Raw genomic sequence first — 14,544 nt, forward strand, 5'->3', positions numbered from 1 at the left:
AAGTTATATCACCCTTCTTATCTCTCCCCAGATCAACTCAACCTCTTAGAAACCCCAATTCTAGACTTCTTGCATGTGAATGGAGCGTGTAGTTTACAGGGGTTACCAGAGAGGACTAGAAGTTTCAGGGAAGCAGGATGGCTCATTGTACTTAGACTGTGCTCTTTGATGGTTTCAAAGGACATAGATGGCTTTCCTAAGTCTCACTGAAATAAATAACCCAAACCACATACATCAGAGTCCCAAGTATGGCAGTGATTTCTCACTTCTGTCTATTTAATCAGAAATAATCATGCACATAGGAAACAAGGTGTTCTTGGCTGCTTGAATTTTTAAGCTTCACCTGGTTAATGTAACTTAGGTGTTTAAAACAAGGTCCTAAACGTTTTTGATTGCAATAACACTGATAATGAGTATCGCTATTTTTGTCTTTATGATTTATTTTTCAGTACAATGACTTTGGCCTAATGGGACTTAGACTGGAGGCAGAGTTCGAGAAGAAATTCAAGGAAGTGTTTTCTATTGAGGAAGCAAATGAGAGGAGTTCACTGGTGTAGTGGAGGCTGTTGACACCCTGGAAAATCTCCTTTTTGGGCAGAACTTTCATGTCCCAGCTGCTGTGAGGGTTGGCTGCTGATGACACTCTTCCCCAAAGTACCACCCTCTGCCAATGCCAACTTCACCTGGAGATTACACCTCTTGGGCGTGGGGGCCAGCTTCCAGCCCCAAGGTGGAACCAACCCGTAGTGATCCGTATCCCTTCACTTCCCACGAGATCAGGCTGGAGCTAGTCTCCAGCTGGTACCAATCCATGCTTGGTTTTTCCTACCATGCTATCCTGCTTCGCTCACCCCTCTTCTTCTGAGAAAATTCTCATAATAAATCACTTACTCAAGAGACTTTATCTCGGGCTCTGCTCCCAAGGAACCCAACTTAAGGTATTGGTCCTAGCAAGCAGGACTTGAGGATGGGGTTCTGATGTTAGATCACTGTCTAGTCAGATGGTGACAAGTGGAATGTTGACAGTGCCTGAGGTGTTACAACCATGCCATTGCCAAAACTTTCACCTGTAGGAAACTGGATGGGCCATAGGGGGAGAGGCATATTCGCTGGAACAATGATCTGACATTTACAGAAGGAGAGATAGTAACTGAAACAAGTGTGGGGTTTTGAAGGCTGTTGGTAAGTGCCACTAATACGTTGACAAGAGTAAAAGACAGGCTTAAAGCTATTAATCACCTAAACCAAAATCACCCCCATCCCTGCAGCTGGAAAGTAGACAGTAAGGAAGGCCTGACCCTGAGTTTCAGAAGGGCAGAATTTCAGAGAATCCTGAATTCTAAGCTCAGGGTGGCCTCGTATGCCAAAGTTAGGGCACCAATAAAGAAGGAGTGAAGCCCCGAAACTCTCTAGATAGATGTACAGGAGAGCTCTGAACTCCAGATCCCTCTGAGCCCGCAGGGCCTGCAGAAGAGAACTCCTGCCCCTGCTTTGGAGACAGACCCTTACCAGCCCCCCTCTTGCCTGAATGAAGGCTATGCAGAGTAGCCTCAGTATGACCTAACTGGGAGTATGCTGAGTGGGCCTGCGAGATGAAGAGAGGGTTCTACTCCAGTGCACCTGGAGGACTGGGCCAACATATACCAGCAGGTGCCAGGGGATTGTGTGTGGGAGTGGGTCCTGAATGAAGAAAGGGAATAGGAAACTGGAAAGAGGAGAATTGTTGATGCAGTCACGCTCTCCCGTGCCACAGAACTTAATTAGCCTGGCAAGGGCCAGAGGTGATGATTCTAATATGCTCCTGGGTGGCTCGCAGAGGCTTGCTATAAGCCAGGGTACACGCTGGATGAAACAGAAGTAGAGATACTGGGCTTGGTAGGGCAGATTATGGAAAAGGGAAATTCAAAAGCCTAATGAAATTGGCATGGCTTTATTCTCTCCAGCTGGAAAAACCACCTACAGGTAACTGTTCCTCAGGAGGCCTCAGAGACACTGACTTACCAAGGTGATAAAGAACATACTGCTAAGGGGGCAACAGCATCCTTGAGATGCTCAGCAGGGGCTGTCCTCTGTAGGTCAGAATGATGTGGGAATGTTGCACAGAACTGTATTCCAGCAACGGAAATGATTGGATAACAAAATCAGGGGTAGCATTTAACTGTCAGAGCACGACAACACAACCTCTGTAATGCGCAGCAAGGTTAGAATGACAGCCGTGGGGCCTGGTCCGTGGATGTCTCTGGAGATAGCTTACAAGACGTGGTGTTCTTATAGGCAAGACAAATGGGCAGCCAACAAGGATATTGCTTCATGTATACCTTCAAAAAAGATTAGAGATTAAAAATAGATGATCAGAGAGCTGAGTTCAGCTGACTCAATGAAAAGTCAAGATCCCTTGCCCAGTTTCCAGACCTGAGTCAATTCTTGGACCCCAAACATGCTGAGGGAAATGAAGGCAGGTTTTATAAAAAAGGAACTTTGCAAATGTACACATAGTGATTTCTTCAGTTCTTCACCAAAAGGACCAACGGTCTTTTATTCTAGAAACCATGTGTCCGATAAAGGAAAATATATAGGCGTTTCAAAGGTTGTTGAATATAGCATCTGAATTCGATGCTACTCTAGGCTCATAAAGCACCATCATGGTCCCTGTTGAGTAAAGTGTATGGAAGTCAGGTAATATCCATGTCACAATGGGTCCACTCAATCCATGAAGCCGCCCCACTTCCTGAGGGTATAATCAGGATACACATGGAAGTTGGATGAACCGGTTCTTTAACCTACAAAGCATCCCGTGAAATAATAATCACTGTCTTAAGAAAAGCCCAGTGGAAGGCCCTGAAACTGAAATTCCCTATGGTGAAAATAGTCAAAAGCAATGTCATATTCCTGGGCCGGAGAATGACAGAGATTAGTGCCACCTGCAAAGATTTAAAGGAGGCAGCTATTGGGTCCTCATTACCACCATATTTGGGCTGGTCTCCGCAGAAGCTACTTGGTTCATGGCTACTAGAAACAACTAGCTGCTGTGCTAGTCGTGCTCTTTCAGAGCAGAGTAGCATGGCCTATGGTATGTGCTGTGCAACTGTTAATATGGAAAATGTGCTTTGAAAATATCTAGTAGGAAATAGGATCGGAAGCAGTTCATGTTCCCATGGACTGGACAGGTGTACACATTTACTGTCCTGCCCCAGGACGGTGTGAATTCTCCTGTCCTCTGTTACAATATAGTCTGAAGGAACCTAGTCTATCCTGACACCACAATACAGTACATCAATCCGCTATATTGTTGACTGTATTAATCAGGGCTCTGTAGAGAAACAGAACCAATAGTTTTGGAAACAGAACCATACATTTATATATACAGGGATTTATTATGCAAAATTGGCTTACATACTTATGGATGCAGACAATCTCCACGATATGCCATCTGTGAGCCAGAGACCCAGTAAAGATGAGGTGTCATTCTAGCCCAAGTCTGAAGGCCCAAGAACCAGGGGAGCAGAGAGTGTAAATCTCAGTCCAAGAGAGTCAGAAATCCAAGAGGAAAGCTCAACTAAGCAGGCAGGAAGAGAATAAATTTCCGTTTCTCCCCTTTTCTCCCACTATCCAGGCCCTTAACAGCATGGATGGTGTCCACCCATGCTAGGGAGGGCAATCTATGTTGCTGAGTCCACTGATTAAAATGCTGGTCTCGGGGTGCCTGGGTAGCTCAGCTGGTTAAGTGTCCGACTTCAGCTCAGGTCATGATCGCACGGTTCATCGAGTTCGAGCCCGCGTCGGGTTCTGTGCGACTGCTCAGAGCCTGGAGCCTGTTTCGGACTCTGTGTCTCCCTCTCTCTGCCCCTCCCTCACTCACACTCTGTCTCTCTCTCAAAACTAAATAAACATTAAAAAAAAAATTTAATGCTGATCTTATCCAGAAACATCCTCAGTAAAGTACCCAGAAATAATGTTTAATCAGGGACCCCCATGGTCCAGTCAAGTGGACACAAAACTAACCATCACAGTGACAGTATGCTAACTGGACCTGAACATCAAAAAGTGTTGGGTGTTCCGAAAGCCTTGTCGAGTCACATGTGTCCCAGATGGTGAGAGAGAAACCCTACTAAGAATTCAGAGACATGACATACAGGTAAGCTCTCAGGGGTTCCACGGTCAGGGGCATATCAGGATATCCCCTCCAAAGCTCCAAGCCATCTTCTACCACTAAGAAGCACAATGCTTGGTAGGCCTCTCCGGGGAAGAAGAATACCCATGGTTGCCAATTTGATGAAGATTATTCTAGGCTTTGTAATGCAGAGGGGCGGAGTGCAAGCTGGGAGGGTAACAGTGCTTACACCCTCTTGACAATAAAATGTGTTCTAATCAATGTATTTCACTTCATAGTATATAATGAGCATTGCTACATGTCGGTAAATACAGTTGTGTGTCATCCCTATCCCAGCTGTTATTTATCATCAAGCCTCAGTCGCAGTTGGCCCTTCTACCAGAGCCTAGCGTTTGAGAACACTGGCCGCGAAGCCAGCATAGGAGGTGGAATCCCAGCTCCTCACGAGCGGCGGTGCGTCCCTGGGCACGCGACCTACCTCCCCTGTGCACTAGCACAGGGTGAAATGGAGAAGCTAGTACCTAGCTCCCTGGGTCGTGAGGATGAATGAGTTAATAGTTACTGTGCTCCTAGGAAGTGCCTGATCCTGAGAACAGTAAGTAAATCACCCACAAACGTCCTTGTGTCAGCTGGGGCTCCTTGCCAGTGAGACTGGCTTTACCTCGGTGAGACAAAAAGACCCTGTTTAAACAGATGCCCAGTGGCTCACGCAAGGGCGGGAAGGCTGGGTGCGGAGCTCGCCAATGGCCCCAGAACCAGGGCAGTGTAGCACGGCAGATCCAGGAATTGTGCACCAGGAGCAACTCAGCCGTCTTGTCAAGGAGCCACCATGGAATGAATGTTTTCCGTCTTTTTTTTTTTAAAACTCCTTAGCAAACTTCTCTCAAGAGTCTGACTCCCCAGAGCTCCTGGCTGGCCCGGCTTGCTCGGGGGCCAGCTATTGAACAGCAGTCCCTCTACTCCCGCACACGAAGGGGAGAGGTCGTCTCCCCAGAGGAAACTGGGTGCTGTTAGGAAGGTGGGGGAACAGGCCGGATGGCCAAGGAAATCAGGCCCGACCAACAGACCCTCCGAGGTAGGCCCTGGTATCTAACAGTGGATGGGGCAGTGCAAGGTCAGTCAGGAGGGCCGAGGTCCCGGAACCAAAGGGAGCAGGTTGACTGAGTTCCTGCTGCCCTGTGCTGTGCAGAGAAAGGCTGAGTTGGTCTTCATGCTTGAAGGGAAGGCGTCCACCCCACCCTCAGGACAGCCAAGGGCAACGAAGGGCACTAAGCCTATCATCCCATCAGTCTGGTTTACTTGAACTCAGTTGGGGGCTGTTTGCCGAGATGCTAGGGAGCTTGGCTGTGACCTTCCAGGGGGAGGGCTGTGTGCCTGTGTCCCTGGGAGCTACAGGAGGACCTGGGGCTCTTGGTAAGGACCTCTCAGCCTGAGCTGAACATCAGCTCCTCTGGGCATCAGCTCTAGGGCGTTCTCCAGCTCTCTCCGCGTAAACCGGGTGGGGAGGTTTCACAAGGCTCGAGATCAGAGCCCGGGGACCGAACTACCTGGCCGGGTTTCCTATCAGGCCAAACGCTCACTCACACACACCCAGTCGGGGGCTCTTCCTTCCCTAGTTTGTGCATGGGGGGTTTGTGCGGGAGGGAGGCAGAGGGCGGGCTGTGGACCGGATTCCTTGGAAAGACAGGGCTGCATAAAAGTAAGACCTTGAAACAAAAACCAGGCTCGATACAGATGGCTCCGTCTCCTCTTTTAACAAAGGAAAAAGAGTCTTGGGCTTCTGGGCAACAAGTTGTAGGCCTTATCTGTATAGGTTTGTAAGTATTAACTCCAACTGAAATTCTAGAATATTCTGTGTTTGTCCTCCCAGGCACATCGTTTGCTCTGTCATTTTGTTTAGTGAACAAGCCCGCCCTAAGTGGGTGAGCATTCGTGTTCCCGCGGGCACAGAAGTGCACGATTGCATAGATCTGACTGTGCCTTACCTGACAGAGGGGTGCTTTCTGTTCGATGTACTGAGCATAGGATCTTGTCCCCTAGGGTGAGCAGGGGGCTTAGCGGGCACTGAAACCACTGATGTCCCCAGAAGCAGGGCTGGGCCCCGGGGGTGGGCAGGGCTGGTCTACTGCTTAGGACCAAGGACGAGAGCTCCTAACCAACCAGCCTCTTCTAGAAAACTGCTAGACGCTCTGGACAACATCTAAAAAACTGAAAAGTAAGCCAAAGCAGACCAACTTTGGAGCGAATTGGAAACTTGAGAGGAAACAGCCAATACGAGATGTTTACCGTTTATTAGCACGGGGCCCTGAGAGTAGCCAGGCCAGTCTTGCATGGAGGGGGGGAGGGCAAAACTTTGGTAGAAAGCTCACACCTTCCCTCTGGGTAGCAAAGCCAGGGAAGAAGCCCAGGGCCACTAAGTTTTCTGGGTGGTGAAGGGGAAAGGCTGGAAAAGAGAAAGTCACAGAGAGGAACCCCAAATTTCTGTGTCTAGACCCTCCCCAAACCACTGGTTGATGCCTGGGACTGAGTGAAACCAGTCTGAACTAGTCTGAGCTGTGCCCAAAGAGGAGGCAGGGTGTGCAGTCTGAGCCTGGCCACGTGAGTGGCCTGCTAAGACGAGCTGAGCACATTCTGATCCCAGCGAGAGGTGCCAATCAGAGGCCCATTTAGTAAATCTAGACCCAGCCTGGACACAGGAGGTTGTGCGGAACCATATCCATCAGATACTCATCAAACCTTCAGCTGGTACTACTACTTGGACCGATAGGCCTAAGATTGTTTTCATCTGACCTGAAACGACTGATTCCTACATGCCATCAAGTCTGGGACTTTTCTCCCCCACCAATCTTCACTCAGGTTTGCCCCCGGAACCCATGGTGTGGGGGATGGAAAGAGTCTACACTGGTTCATACCCAACAATGCATTCTCGATCCCCATCGTGGTAATCTCACCTACATCTTTACTGGAAACAAGAGTGGGGAGCGTTCAGGGAGCTGAGACACTTGTCTTACATCTTCCACCGCATTCTGGCAGAGCTGCTGGGGAGGTAGGGAGGACCACGTTCCATCCCACCACCTCCAACGGCCCATCTACAGCTGCCTGTGTCTGGATGGGGGTGGGGGGGGTGGTGGTGGGAGAGGCAGGACCCGGCCTTGAGATCTCAGGAGCACAAGTCTTAGCTATAAAATGACATGGCCTGGGGCACCTGGGTGGCTCAGTCGGTTAAGTGGCCGACTTCGGTTCAGGTCATTGTCTTGGTTCCCATGGTTGTCTTGTCTTGTCTTGAACCCATGGTTCGTGGGTTCGAGCCCCGCATTGGGCCCTGTGCTGACAGCTCAGAGCCTGGAGCCTGCTTCGGATACTGTGTCTCCCCTTCTCTCTGCCCCTCCCCTGCTCATGCTCTGTCTGTCTGTCTCTCTCAAAAATAAATAAACATGAAAAATTTTTTAAATGACGTGCCCCCTGGCTTGTCTGGTGTCTGTGACCTCTCCTCGGGGTCCCTGGGAATAGTGATAGAGCCCATGGCATATGCACTCTGTATGCCTTTGCACATGCCTGCTCTTAGAAGTTTTGCAAACTCTTGTGTCACTGCCTGTGGCCTGAAGTGCCCTACAGGAGGAGCTGATGTCTTTACTTTGTGTCTGTTCAGGAAATACAGACGGGCCCTGGTTTCCTACGTTGTACCTTTGTCTGATAGCAAGTAGGAAATCCAGGCCCAACCTGTTCAAGCACGCTGTGCAGTGAGGACACAATCCAGGCTCTTGGATATATATGTGAGCCCCTCACTCACCATGGCTCCACATTTAGGAGGCTGAAGTCCCCTCCCCGCCCCACTCACCCCCACCCCTGCTCCCTAGAATTATTCAAGGGAGGGGGTCCCATAGGCTTTGGTGGAATGCCTATGGGGCCCCCATATTGATGAAAGGGCAGAGAGGTCTCCTTTCTCTATGGAGGGGAGGGTGTCACCTTGTAGACTGACACTGGCCATTCTCAAATGGTGGAAGAAGCTGCAGAAATGGCATCCGATCTCCCAGGAACTTGCCCCGTATACCCTTTATGCCCCAGGATAACGGACCAGAGTCCAATGAGAGAGGTATGTTTTCAGCTTCAGTGTCATTGTCTTGAGAAATCGGTACGACTATGCCGATTGTGGTCTTGCCTATAAACCATTGTACCAGGAGACCCTGGCGGCCACCTGCTCCTGAAAAACTGTGCAGCTTTGCAACCCACCCGCAAACCTCATTCTAAGGTGAGACAAAGGATGCCCAGCAGAGGCTGGTGGAGCTTCAGGGCCACGCCGATGTGTTCCCGGGGCCACTTTAGGACTTGGCCGGAGCCACGTGGTCCTTGTGTACTAGTGCTGGACCCGCCAGGATGCCAGCCCGTTTCACGGGCACAGCATTTGTACATGTGAGGAAGCACATGCCCCAGGCAGGGAGAAAGCACAGGACTTGATCCAGGGGAGAGCTCATTAGACTCCATTTGGGTTTCTCCTGGGCCAGGACTGTTACAGCTGACGGTCTGAGAAGCACAACCTTATCCTTTGTGCAGGACTTTCTCAGCCCTGGGCACAGGTGCCCCGGGAATGCCCAAGGTCTCCCCAACCACAACAATCTCTAACAAGAGCCCCTGTTGGTAAGGCAGGCTCCCTTCCCTTCACCTCCAGATAATGGTAAGCAGATGTGCCCTAGACCTCTCCGTCCAGGCTATAAGCTTGTTTGTGTGTGCTTGAACTGCCAAATATCAAAATGATCTCAGAATCCCATCCTTAAATTAGTTAGCCTTTATTTGGAAAGAAATGATGGAGCTGCTACGACTAATTTCCAGGGGTTTCGATAGTTACCAGAGGGATTTTCGGTTTCAGTTTCTCTGAACCGGCAACAGAAGCCAGTTCTCAGGAGGCTATGATACCAAGCGTGACCACTAGAGGGGAGTGCAGACCTCCAGAAAGTGGCCCGGATGGATTTTCCCAAATTGCCCAATGGTTCTCTCCCTCCCTCCACTCACCCCTTAACCATTTCCTTCCCTGCCCCGATGCCTCTTCCCAGCCCCTCCTCCAAGGATTTACTCTCTTCCCTATAGAAATCCTCACATTTCCACCCCCAGCAATCCCTCTGGCTTTGTACCAACTTTGCAGCTTCAGGAGTCCACAGGGCAACCAACGCCTGCCCGGTTGCTGAGATTCTGCTTAGAAGGAGAAGGGGCACCACCCGACCCTGGTCCCTCAAAACTGTAATACTGTCACCAAATGCCCACCGAACCCACGTGTGATAACCGTATCGTGACCATGCAATTGCAAAGGGGTAGGACTCCCAGCCTCTCTACCCATCCCGGGCACAGGTAGACAAGAACTCATGGAAAGAGATGTATGCCCATATGCTGGACCCAAATTTAGGGTGTTAGTGGGCCCCTCCAAAGTGTGTCCCTTTCCCTCACCTGCGTTCCAAACCAACAGATAGATACAAAAGTGAAGCAGACGGGGTTCAAAATACCAGCTTTCATCCTGATAAAAGCTATCCTGGGGGTGGTAGCTTAGTGTGTAGCAAAAAAGGGGTCCCTAAAACCAAACCCCCAAATTGAGCTTATCCACACATATTCAGCCTCAGGCTGCTCCAATCAATCATACACACCCCCAACCTCCCACAGCCCCCCAAGCTCCTGTCCCTGTGCACTTGACTTTGGAAAAGCCAACAGAGCTCTGGCCTCTCCAGGCATGATGAGCCCGGGGAGACCCAACAAGGAGCAGACTCACCCCTTCCACCAGAGAGTCACCCCAGAAAGGAGGGAGGGGCAGGGGTGAGTCCCACTGATGGATGTCCCTTCCAGGGACATTGGAGTAGGGCCATAGGTCCCAGGCACCGGCTCCCCCTCCATTTCTACATACACAGAGGTACCAAGGGTGTTGAGCCCCTTGCCCCAGCAGCCACTGCCCCTGCTGCTGCCCCTTCTTCCTGACCTTCTACCCCTTCTTCCCCACCTTGAGTTCCCAGCGACAAACCTCTGGTCCCCACAGGGGTCTCCCAGATTGGAGACTTGGACCCACCTTCAAAGTCTGAACAGAATCTGCTCCTGGTGACACTTACTGAGCCCGTCCCCTTGGTGGCTTCTTTGCCCTGTGGTTCCTCCTCAGTGTGGCTTCTCCGGCTTTCCAGGCCTCCAGGTCGAGCACTTGTGCTTCTTCCGGAACAGTGACGGTGGCCCTGGTGTCAGTGTTCCTTGAAGTTGCAGAAAGTGCCCCAGGCGCTTCCTTGTTTCCTTCAAATGAGTCCAGGAGGATTTTCAGGAGTGAAATCTGCTCCTCAAGCTGGTCCTGTCCCTATCCTAACCTGGCGGGTCTGGCTTTTTCTGGATCACAGAAACTTTGCTTTCTTTACAGAGGCCTCCAGATTCCTCAGGAACCACTGCTGCTCTTACAGAGGTGATGCGTGTCCAGCTCCCCCTGGCCCCACGGGGGCAGCCCCTTCCCTCCTTCCAGGCCAGGACCAGCCCCAGGTGTCACTGTCAGTCCCACGAGGGCCACCTGTGGATCTCCCTACCCCACTGGCTAGCTGCTCGGTGGCCTCTATTCCAAGTGCTCATCTCAGCGACCCTAAGCAGAGCCACAGAAAAGCTGGCATGTTTATGCCAACACCCGGCACAGTGGTCGCCTGGGTCAGCCTGATGCCCAGGGACAGAGACAGGGGACTCTAGAAAAGTCATGTCGTCTGTGTCAGGCCTTGTCTGGGCCACATGTCCTATGGAGGCAAGAAGCAGAGGACAGTTGTGCCCAACAGTAGCTCAACTTACTAGTCCTTGTACCCCTGAGAGTGAGTGAGAGAGGGAGAGGGGACGAGATCCACAAGCGTGCAGCACCTGGTGCACACAGAGACCCTGCTCGTGGTTAAAGACGTCCTTAGAAGCATCCTGGAATCCCAACCAGACTGATGTTCACCCCTCTGCGGGGAAGACAGAACATCCACGGAAAGAGGGTAGAAACCTCTTTCCCCTGCAGTTTCAAATGTAATTAAGTCTCATGCTTTGTGGAATGATGACTCCAAATCCGAATGAGAAATCTGTGAACAGACAGGACTCCGAGGCAGAGGGTCACCCTCCCAGCGGGGCTTGCCTGCCCATGTATTTGCTTCCAGATCATCTCGGTTCCAATCTCCATCTGCATCCAAGGGAAGCCTGTGCCGGTCAGCATTCCAGCGACTTCTCTCCACGTGTCTCCTTCTCCCTGGATGCAATTCAGAAGTTGGGGGCACCTTAAACCTTTGCACCTGAGATATTAGCCACCGTCATCACCTTGGCTGCAGCCTTGCTGATTTCTCCCTTACGTCTGACTGAGTTCCAGGAACACTAAGCACATTCCCCCGGGTTTATGATGCTGAGCATTTGTGCTCTCTCCAGCCCTGTGTTCCCATGCTTTGGGACCTTACCTGGTCGGGGTCCAGGCTCTCCCGCAGGAAGGGAGATTTTAAGTTTCTGTCTCTCCCTCTGTCCCCCCCCCACAACCTCGTTGGCGAGGGAAAGGTGGCAAACACACAGCTCCCCTCTCCCCACCCCTATTACCCTCGGAAACCTCAGATAGAAGGACAGAAACACTTATGGACACATAGATATTTCCGTGTCTTTGCACACCGAAGTGGCCCCCCCCCCCCGGGGGCTGGCCCTGCTCCTCCAGGCCCTGACTGTCACTCCTTTGTTCCTGCTGCCACAAGTCTGTCTGCCCAGCAACTGAGAGATACTTTCACTTCCCTTTTCCCCATTTGGGCGGAGCTGCCTCTGCGTGAGTCAATTCACAAACTTCCTGCTCTGGGCTCAGCAGCTACCCTGACCCGGGCCACCCCAACTGGAGGGTTCGGAGGCCACACTTGAGGCCCAGGCGGGGCCCAGGCGGGGCCCAGAGCGGAAAGATGGCTGATGGGGGCAGCGACCTCAGCACCAGGTTAGTCTTCATCTCCCTCCCTTTGAACCTCTCTCTCTGCCCATGGCCTGTCTGCTCCGGTGTCCTTCTAAAGACACTGACCTAAATTTCTACTTTACCCAGTTTCCAAGAATGCTCACTAGCAACGTAAATAAAGTAGAGGACTAGGCAATGAGGAAATCAGGTTTTCATCTGCACACATGACTTTCCCGTTTTGTCATGCTGCTCAGACAGAGGCCCGTCTGAAGTCCCAGGGTTTTAGGACAGGGATTTGTTTTTTGTTCATGACCTTTGAACTTTCTTGTTTCCCTCAGGCCTCCCCTACTTTCACGAGCCATTTCAAAGAAGGCAGTTGAGAAAACATAAAGTTCAGGGGAAACATCTGACAGGTTCAAACACTGGGTGCTATGGTCTCACACCTGTCCTGTGAACAGGCTTCTGTCAGCGCCTGCGCCATTCCTGTCTCTGGCTGGGGGGGGGGTTCTTCCTCGTCATCATGACCAAAGGAAGTAAAAGGGAAGAGAAGGGCCCAGACCGCCAAAGAGTAGTGCAGGCTCAGTTTTTTTTGTCTTTACTTTGATTTTCTGTTCTGGAATGGGTTATGCCTCGGACAAAAAAAAAAAAAAAAAAAAAAAAAAAAGAAAAAGGCGGGGAGGAGGGAGGTAGAAATCCTATCTTATTCTCTAGCATTGGGTCAGAAATGATATTACTTAATATTTTTAATTAATTTATTGTTTAATACAAAAGGAATACATTATACATTCTTGTTCATAAAATTTTACACCAAATGAAGGTATGTAGAGGGAAAACTTCCTGTTTACTGCCTACCCCAATGCAGCTTCTAATCTGGGTCCTATTAAGTGTTTCAGGCACAGCCTTTCAGATCATTTTCTACGTATTTCCATGTATAGCTTATTTTCCTATATATGCACTCTGTGCTTTGTGTTTTTAATAAATGGGATTATATTGTATATGCTGTTTTGCATTTTTCGTTTTCTCTTATTTTAAGAGTGAAGATCCTAGAGATCACCTTAATAATCATATAGATCTACTTCATTCTTTTAAAAAAAAATTTTTTTTTTAATTTATTTTTGAGACAGAAAGAGAGAGGGCATGAGCAGGGGAGGGGCAGAGAGAGAGGGAGACACAGAATCCGAAGCAGGCTCCAGGCTCTGAGCTGTCAGCACAGGGCTCGAACTCCTGGACTGTGAGATCATGACCTGAGCTGAAGTCGGATGCCCAACCGACTGAGCCACCCAGGCGCTCCATACGTCATTCTTTTTAAGAGCTATTTTAATAGCTATTGCTATCCCATAGAATCGATATGCCATAATTTTTAAATCATCCCCCACTCCCCATTGATGGACAATTTAGGTCATATTTGATTGTTCACTTTACCAACAAGCTATGATGAGAATAATCTATTTCCTTATATTTTTGCACGCTTACAAGTATTGTCTTGTGTCAACAACCCAAAACGTGGAGTCGTGGAGGCAGAGGTTACTAATATTTACTTGTCTATAGATCCTGCCAAATTGCCTTTCTAAGCAGCTGAACCGATATGTTCTCTTAACGGTATCAAATGAGATAAACCATCTCCCCATGCCCAACCTTTGCAAAGGTGTTGGATAAGGAGCTGCACCTTCTTTTAATGTGCATTTTCCCAATTGCAGGGGGAGGTTGGACAGTTTTTCATGTTTATTGGCCATCTGCCTCTTTTGTGAATTGCTGCTTTATTTATGGCCGATGTCATTCAGTTGACATGACTGTCCTTTCTTTGATGAAAAGGGAGAATTTGCTAAATGTTCTGAAAGGTATATACTCTCCTTGTCTTTGAACTCTGTTTATGGTGACTTTATCTTGTTAAAGCTGACGACGTACAATATAGACTTATTATAGTATTGACTTTATGAGCTAGATGCACCCTCGTTGTTATAAATAATTAAAGTGAAACAGAAAAATTACTGATGAATTCCATGCATACTCTTGAACCACAGTTCTTGTGTTCTGAAGATGGCGGATTCAAGTCTATCTTCGTTGCACAGGAAGTCTCTTCTCTCACATCTCCAAAACGTTTCCTTTTTCAATTTGGGGGCCAAACGATTCTTCCACTGAAGCAATGCTAGCCTTCACCGCTTCTATCTGCCCCCTAAATTTTCACCTCTTTCACTTTTTAACTTTCTGCTCAGAAGGGTGGTCTCAAACTTTTCTTCCACAACAATTATTTTTTAGTCGCTTTTTCATTTCTTGTTATTTCTATTTTTTGTAAAGTTGGTTGTGTTTTTTTTTGGGGGGGGGCAGATGAGGTATCTGAATTTGTATCTAGATCTCTGCAGGCTCCACTGTAAGCTACATTTTGTTTTTTGTTTTATATATATATGTATATATATATACATATATATGTGTATATATATGTATATATATACATATATATGTATATATATACATATATGTGTATATACACCATATATATATATATATATATATATATATATATATATATATACCATCCCATCTTCAGGCTCTT

At 49.0% G+C, this 14,544-nt stretch overlaps 2 protein-coding genes and 1 long non-coding RNA gene across 25 annotated transcripts in view; 2 read left to right on the top strand and 1 right to left on the bottom strand.

Annotated features, from left to right (window-relative positions):
* LOC101093705 (nuclear body protein SP140) overlaps window positions 1-904 on the top strand; it is a 65,684-nt gene extending 64,780 nt beyond the window's left edge. For all 20 annotated transcript variants that reach the window (XM_045034591.1, XM_006935664.4, XM_006935662.4 and 17 more), the window contains one exon: window positions 450-904. In XM_045034591.1, the coding sequence (XP_044890526.1) occupies window positions 450-557 (108 nt within the window). In that variant the 3' untranslated portion in view covers window positions 558-904. The remainder of the gene's footprint in view (window positions 1-449) is intronic.
* On the bottom strand, window positions 454-11,821 carry LOC109502921. The gene is made up of 3 exons (XR_002161831.3): window positions 11,530-11,821; window positions 10,155-11,327; window positions 454-2,318 (listed from the first exon to the last, which is right to left on the bottom strand). It is a non-coding gene; the product is annotated as an uncharacterized LOC109502921 (long non-coding RNA).
* A 53-nt stretch (window positions 11,822-11,874) lies between these two features.
* SP100 (SP100 nuclear antigen) overlaps window positions 11,875-14,544 on the top strand; it is a 99,538-nt gene continuing 96,868 nt past the window's right edge. For 3 of the 4 annotated variants that reach the window (XM_006935668.4, XM_023259792.2, XM_006935669.4), the window contains exon 1: window positions 11,876-12,038. In XM_006935668.4, coding sequence (XP_006935730.2) covers window positions 12,007-12,038 — 32 coding nt within the window. In that variant the 5' untranslated portion in view covers window positions 11,876-12,006. Of the gene's footprint in view, window positions 12,039-14,544 lie in introns of all 4 variants that reach the window. The other variant, XM_006935670.4, reaches the window with a different exon arrangement.

This window comes from Felis catus, chromosome C1 (genome assembly GCF_018350175.1).
Source record: "Felis catus isolate Fca126 chromosome C1, F.catus_Fca126_mat1.0, whole genome shotgun sequence".
NCBI classification, from domain to species: Eukaryota; Metazoa; Chordata; class Mammalia; order Carnivora; family Felidae; genus Felis; species Felis catus.